The sequence below is a fragment of the Fukomys damarensis genome, unplaced genomic scaffold, assembly GCF_012274545.1.
Source record: "Fukomys damarensis isolate Sample0158 unplaced genomic scaffold, DMR_v1.0_HiC HiC_scaffold_9, whole genome shotgun sequence".
Classification (NCBI taxonomy): Eukaryota; Metazoa; Chordata; class Mammalia; order Rodentia; family Bathyergidae; genus Fukomys; species Fukomys damarensis.
In genome coordinates this window covers 7,860,392-7,868,161 of record NW_022900921.1, presented here as the reverse complement: position 1 = coordinate 7,868,161, position 7,770 = coordinate 7,860,392, and the positions used below count along the sequence as shown (strand labels likewise).

The following is a 7,770-nucleotide window of genomic DNA, read 5'->3' as shown; positions in this document are numbered from 1 at the left end:
CATTTTATAGAAAAACCACATCTTCTTTATCCAGTTTCCAACTGACAGGCAAATGGGCTGTTTCCAAGTTTTAGCTATTACAGTTTTGTGCCACTATAAACCTGGGTGTGCATACATCACTGTGATATGATTCTTTTAGTTCTTTTGGAAGGATACCCAGCAGAGGGATGGCTGAGTCAAATGGAACCTCTAGTCCCAGCTCTTTGAGGTATCTCCATGCTGATTTCCACAGTGGTTGCACCAGTCTGCACTCCCACCAACCATGGAGAAGGGTTCCTTTCTCCCCACAACCATGCCAACCTTTGTTATTGTGTGATTTCTTGATAGCAGCCATTCTTTGTGGGGTGAGGTGGAATCTCAGTGTTGTTTTCATCTGCATCTCTCGAATGACCAGTGATGTGGAACATTTTTTCATATATTTACTTGCTGCTTTTACTTCATCTGAGAAATGTCTTTGTACTTCAGATGCCCATTTTTGAATTGGGTCTTTATATTTAAGGGGGCTGATTGTTTTGAGTTCTTTATATATACTAGGTAATAGTCCTTTGTCTGAGGAGCAGCTGGTAAAATTTTTTTCCCACATTGTAGGCTGTCTCTTAGTTCTGCTGATGGTTTCTTTTGCAGTACAGATGCTTTTTAATAAGATGAGATCCCTAGGGGCCTTTTCTTTTATGTTTCTTTTTTTTTTTCAGCTTTGAGTTTATTGGTACATTTTAGGGATACAGTACAGTTACATTCATTGTTGGGATCTTGTACCTCTGCATGACAAGTCTTGATTCTCATTTTTTCCCCTTTCCCCTGCCCTCCCTTCACCCCCTTCTCCCCTCCCCATCTACAAACACTTTATTTTCATCTTTTCATTATCTCACATTTTTTTCTTTTCCCTTATTACTCTTCCCCTACCCATCCCATCTTCCGTACACTTTTAGTTCCTTTCTTCCCATTTCTAAATGTCAGTAATCTTATTAGGATCTTATGTATTATTGCAGGTTATTCACACCAGGGAAACTATTCGGTATATGTTTCTATTTCTATTCTGCATTGCATTCTAAGAAGTCAAGCTTGTTGATTACATAACGCCTGGCTTATTTTATGTGAAAATACTGCTCTTTATTTGAAAATGGTTTTTGGCCAAGCATGGTAGTACACACCTGTAATCCTAGCCCTTCGGAGGCTGATGTAGGAGGACTACCTCGAGTTCAAGGCTACACTGCATTGCGAGACATTGTCTCAAAAAAGAAAAAATAATACGATTTTTGAAGCTGGGTATGATAGCACATGCAAAGTAATCCCACCACTTGGGAGACTGAGGCAGGAGACCACAAATGTGAGGTCACCCTGTCCGAACTACTTAGTAAGATCCTGTCTCACAACAAAATGAAATGAGTTTTTGAGGCTGTCCTGAAACAGCAGTTTAGCACAATTTTAAAAAGATGAGTTTCAGAGTTACAGACTTGGGTTAAAAATGAAGATCAGTTACTTTTAATGTGTGACACATATTAAGCACCCAGAAAATGCTGTTTAAAATTTTTACTGTTAGAAAGATAGAAGTAAATGGATTTTAAAAAAATCCATGTTTTGAAAGTCTTAGTAAGCAGAAAACCCATCATTTTGTTTTAATTTGCTTACGTTTCTGCACTGTTTCTAACAAAGCCTTGTTATGACATTTCCCATTTATTTACTAGTTTATTTGTCCATGGTGCCATTAACAGTATCTGTTCAGTTTGGTCCACATATGGCTTTGTATAGTAATCAGAAATCCCAGTCTTTAAATAGCTTTTAGAGAACACTAAGATCTTTTCCAAACATATGGATTTGTGTTTGTGATATTTTTTCTTCTTCTATCTGTTTGCCATAGATGAGGACTAAAAACACAAGAGGGGATTCCAGTGTGCTACCCCATCCCATCCAGCCCTTTCCCAGCCCTGTTCATCTTTGTGCAGTGATTTTGCTTGAAAATGCAACAGTGACTTTGGTGAAGCTGTTAAAAGCAAAAAATGAAGTAGCAGAGAGAAAAACCGTGTAGAGCTGGTTCTGGTGAAGTTGGTCACCATTTACCATCAGATTGGTGTCCTTAGCACTTGCTCCTCTGTCTGCTCAGGGAGACCAGCCTCTTTGCACATCCCTCCACAATGCAAGTGCTTTCTTTTTTGTACGCTTAAACACTTTTATTTAATCAGCAACTACTTTTTATACTGAGTATTGTAAAGAATGTGGGACAGTGACCTCCAAACATTTTTTAATCACAGCTTTTACTAGTGGAAGTTTATTGAATACTTAGAATGTGTATATGTTTGAATGTTTATAAAGTACATATACGAACTACCGTAATAATATATTTTATACATTAAAAATATACCCTAAAATAGTAGTTTTGAGTAGAATGGGATAAATATCTCTAAATAAATATCCCCTTTTTCCCCCTGGCATGCCATGGGATTTTTGAACCCTCTGGTGTGTGCATCCCACTGTGGAGTCAGATTCATTTTTTGAACTCAAATATTTAGAGCTTAGTTGGGAAAATAAAATGTCTAAGAGTTAGGTTTTAGATTTTTTCCTAGTACGATAACATTAGAAGTTGTTCAGATGAGTTATGAGGGTCAGAGCTGTATCAGTGAGATCAGCTTTTCCCAAACCAAGTTATGCTTGAGATCACTAAATTATTTTAATTCTTTGCTTGAAGAGAGAGAGAGAGAGAGAGAGAGAAGATTATAGTGGATAGAGAGAGAAGGGCTGAGGTGTTTTCTCCCCCTGGGGATTTTAAGGGGAAATGCCAGGTATGTAGCAGTCGTAACTTGCCCTTGCAAGTCATGGACTAGTAATACACATCTGGATGGAAAGTACTAGAAGATTCCTGTGCACTTGAGTTCTGCTCTGCATTTCATATTGCGGAGGATCCCTGGAGTAGGCCTTGGACAGAAGGAAGAGTGGTAAGATTTAGATGTGTAGAGAGGGAAAGAGCATTTCCTGCCATTTACTTAGATGAGGTGATTATATTTGACCTTGACGTACTGATTTGCGTATATGTTTCTCAAGTGTAGGTATTCCATGTTAGCTGCCATCTGTTATCAGGATGATTCCAACAGTTTTCTTACAATCCTTCCAATATTCTGGATTCTCTTTCCTTTGTTTTTTCTTTATCCACCAGTATGTCTTACATGGGTCATGGATATTGCCTCAGCCCTGCCTCTCTTTTTGTTTCCCATCTGATCCATTTCCCACTCAGCAGCAAGAGTGATCTTTGAAAATTTAATTTTGTACCTATTTTTGCTTAAAATTATTCAGTAGCTTCTCACTCCCTGGCTATAAAGTTTGAGTTCCTTTTCTTGGTTTATACAGCCCTTTATTGTCTGGGTCCCACTCAACTTTTTTGCTCCTTTTCACTGCTCCTCTTATATTAGATACTGACCACATCAAACTTTTAGCCATGCTTTCTTACACTCCTAAAACTTTGCAGTTTTTTTTTTCTGCCTGAAACTCTCTTTCCTATCTTAAGTGAAATTCTATTTCCTTGAAAGCACAAGCGTACCTGTGTGGTACTCTACCTTCGCCACTTCTCCATTCATCTTAGTTGTAACACAAGGAGCACTGGGAGCAGGAGGAGCAAGGTTTAACTCCTTAATCTTTTCAAACACTCATTTCTTCAAGCCCCTTGAAAGGATTTTTTCATATAATGTACATAAAAAGATTCTGTAAGCCTTAAGGCACTGTGCTCATGTCCATTGCTGCTGCTCCATCATTGTTAATGTTATCACTGGTACTGCTACTGCTACCCTTTGCCTCCTCTTTACTTTCCTCATGATCCTCAGCAGTCTTTCTGGAATGTTTTACATGGGGCTTGGTTTTTTAGGGGATGAAGATTTTACCAAAGAGATATCAGAGCTGTTTTCCCAGCTGCACGTCTCTTCCAAACCAGAGAAACTTGCCAGGGTAAGTTAACCACCTCTTGGTGATTTTCATTATTTTATTTGTAAGAATTTAGTGGCTAAATAACATAAGCATGTATTTCTTGCTGGACTGTCACCAAAGTCAACACACCCAGAAGTGGGGTTCTCTACACATCTTCCCACCTCCTGCTCTCATGTATGAGTGTGCTAAACCCATGTCCACTTCTCAGTCTCCCTTCAGACCTTCATGTCTTCCATCCTCACTTACTTTCATTTGGGGTGCTTTGCTTGTCTGGAAGCTTAATTTAGGCCACAGTGTGGTCATTTGAGGTTGGTTGTGCTGACCACGTTTCATGAGGCCTCACAGGTCTTGGCTTTGAGCGATTCAGAGATGACTAGTTGTATTCTCTGTCCACACAGGGCTAGATGGAGGCTGCCATTTTCTAGAGCCTTGTGACTCAAATAGTTACCAGTCAGCATGTGGAAATGAGAGTCCCGTGGCCTAGGCTGTGGTGTTTGGTAATGACTCCTGGACTGTCTTCATACATCTGGAACATGGAGAGACTTCCTTCCAAGCTCAGAGGGTAGGGAGGGCCTGTTTCCATCGCAGTACTTGTGCAGCGTATGCAGCAATGCCTGCTCATGGTCCATTATTCACTGGGTTGTGCATTGCTTCCTGTCTCTACCCACCTCTGTCAGCGTTGAGAAACATTTCAGATTAGTCAGCAGCAGCGCACACTGCTTCCTAGCCAGAGAGAGCTGGTAGCCACTGTGTAGTGAGTACAGTAACTTCTGCCCCACATCCCAGGGTACGGAATATGCTGCTTTGAGTTTCTTCCTGATCCTTTGTGCCCCATGAAAAAATGCTGTAATCTCCAAGAAAACCTTTCTGACCATTCTTTTGCTGCTCATCTGTCTTATTCAGTTGTAGCCCTTTACCATAAGTACTTTCCATTTGTTTTAATCTTGTTTTTGTTTTGGAAATAATATCAGCCTTGAAAGTTGTGTAAACAGTACAAACAACATTCATATATCTTTTCTGCCCATTTGCTGTTGTTAATGTTGCCCTCATTTGCGTAAGCACTTGTGCTTGCAGCTGTGCTCTGTGTTTATATGTACGCAAATACCCGTACATAGTCATTTGAGGGCAAGTTTTAAGCATGATATTATTTTACTCCTAAATATTTCAGTGTCTCTTAGGGATATGGATATCTGTTACATAACCACAGTGTAGTTCAGTAAGTTTCACATTAATACCACACTTTTGTTTATGTGTCCATTTTCTCCTTTGTTCACTTGAGTCGATGATGTTTTTCTTATCCAATTTTTTCCTCCAACACTGGAGCCATAAATTATATTTAGTTACCATGTACTTTTAGTCTCCTTTAATCTAGTTCCCCAGCCTGCCTCTTATGGCATTGATGTTTTTGAGGAGCCCCTGTCCCTGCTTTTTAAAAATAAAACATTCCTAATTTTGGAGGTTTGTCTGATCCTCTCTCATGCTGAAGTTAGGCTGTGTGTTTCTGGGCCCAAATGCTCTGTGAATAACAGCCTGTCCTGCCCAGCATATGACATCTAAGGGCACTTAATATCTGCCTGCTCCTTACTTGTAATGTGTGATTTTTCTCTGTAGGGTTAAGATATCTTTTCCTTTGCTGCTAGCAGCTTTCTGTGACGAGAGGCTGCAGATTTCCCACTCTATCACAATTTCCTTCATAAATTTAGCTTCTATTCTTCTTGTTGCGTCAGTCTTTACTGTGAAGATTGCAAAATGATTTTTTTTCTCGCTTTTTTTTTTTCCTAATACTGGGGATCACACTCAGGACCTTGTGCTTGCCTTACAAGTGCCAGCACCACTGAGCTAAATCCCCAAACCCTGCAAAATGATTTTTTTCTAACCTAAATACTCCCCACCCCTTTTACCAGTTGGCTTTTGTAGTCAAGAGCTCTTTCTTCTATTGCTTCTTTTTTTGTCTCTTATTGGTATGATTTTGTAGATCTCTCCTTTTTCCCCGATATTTGCTCTTCTTGTTTATTTTGATATTCAAATTATCGTTCAGGCTACTTCTCTGTGATGTGCTCTGTCATTTGGGAGTACTGCCTTACTTTCTGGCATTCACTAGTTGCTATGAGCTCATCTTGTACCTTCTGTGTCCAGTCCTGGAACTGGCTGTTTCTTTTAGAAGCTAATTTCTTTTTAGTATTGCAGATCAAGACTGGGGGACTAGGTATCTTCATTGCTACTGGAGTGTATTTGCTTCTAGGCTTAGCGGAACAAGGAAATACACCCCCACACATGCATCTGTATATGTGCATGTTTGTGTGTGTGTATTTACACACATGTGCATGTATATATGTAAAAGATAAGCTTATATGTGCACATGTACACATTAGATTCTTTAATCATAAAATGCATCTGAAGTAGTTTCATTGCTTTTCTATACTATGTTAAAGTCAACCCAAAAGGAATTTATAATTTATTTGTTGTTGCCCATGTTTAGTCTTTGAATAAATATATAGAGTAGTAACATACTTTCAAAAGTCAGAATTGTACAAAAAATATACTCAGACAAGCATCATTCCCTCCTAATCTCTTCTTTATTTTCCTCTTTTAGACATTAGACTTCTGTGTTTTATAGCTTATCCTTCCTGTGCTTCCTTTTGTAAAGATAAGTAGATGTATTTTTTTATCTTCTTACAACAAAATTAATATACTATATGCTTTCCTTAGCATTTTTTTACTTAAACTTTTACATATGCGTTTTTATAAAAGACATCAGTTTTTTAAAACGTGTGTATCTTACCTCCCATCCTAAATCTTGAATTTCTTAAAGTCAGGATCTGTGCATAATTGGTTGGTAAAATCCAGCTCTGTTATCTCTCATTTTCTGTGCAACCCCTTTGCTTTCATTTTTCTGTCTGTGAGGTGGGAATAATGTAGAGCTTTTGGGAGGATTAAATACCTTAATATACACAAAACTCTTACAGAATACCAGACACATTGTAAATAAATGCTCATTGTTAATGGCCACATAGGAGGTAGCCTGATATATGTTGGTATTCGATAGACATATGTTTAGTTAACCCTCATCATGCAAGATAATTTACTTGGTGCTAGGAGAATAATAGTGAGAACAACATAACTTCTACGCTCAAGGAAATTACATTAAGGAAAACATATTTTTAAAAGGGCATTATCTCCATAGGAGGTAGCCTGATATATGTTGGTATTCGATAGACATATGTTCAGTTAACCCTCATCATGCAAGATAATTTACTTGGTGCTAGGAGAATAATAGTGAGAACGACATAACTTCTACGCTCAAGGAAATTACATTAAGGAAAACATATTTTTAAAAGGGCATTATCTTACTCATCTCTTTCGTAGTGCTAGTCAACCAATAAAAATATTCTTATTGTTTAATTTTTTGTCATTGAGACTTAGGATGTAGAACCGTTAAAGATCGAGGTCTGGTTATATGTATGATACAGAAAAAAGAGCCCTGAAGTATCAGTCCACGAGTACAGTTCTTATTCTGATTCTGACATGTGATACAACCTCGGACGAATCCCATTCCTTCCTCAATCCTTACTGTTTTTGAGCTGAAAAAAATTAGTTGCTAAAGATGCTGAGCTTAAAGATTTTTTTTTGGTACTGGTAATCGAACTTGGGACCTTGACCTTGCATAGCAGGCGGTGGAACCATTGAGCTAAATTCCTTGCCCTTAAAGATGTTTTTTAATTCCTAAATCCCCACATCTCACCAATGAGAAGTTCCAGACTGCATCAGGCAGGCAGATAGCATTAATAATAATAAATTATCTGAGTTGGCACAGCAGTTCATGATGACTTCACCTAGTGTATTATAAGACAGATGACAGAT

The 7,770-nt window shown here is 38.4% G+C and overlaps 1 protein-coding gene across 5 annotated transcripts in view; it reads left to right on the top strand.

The window, feature by feature from the left end:
- The window catches only part of Fam114a2 (family with sequence similarity 114 member A2), a 37,908-nt gene that overhangs the window by 17,596 nt on the left and 12,542 nt on the right, over positions 1-7,770 (top strand). For all 5 annotated transcript variants that reach the window (XM_010639684.1, XM_010639686.2, XM_010639687.1 and 2 more), the window contains one exon: positions 3,851-3,930. In XM_010639684.1, the coding sequence (XP_010637986.1) occupies positions 3,851-3,930 (80 nt within the window). The remainder of the gene's footprint in view (positions 1-3,850; positions 3,931-7,770) is intronic.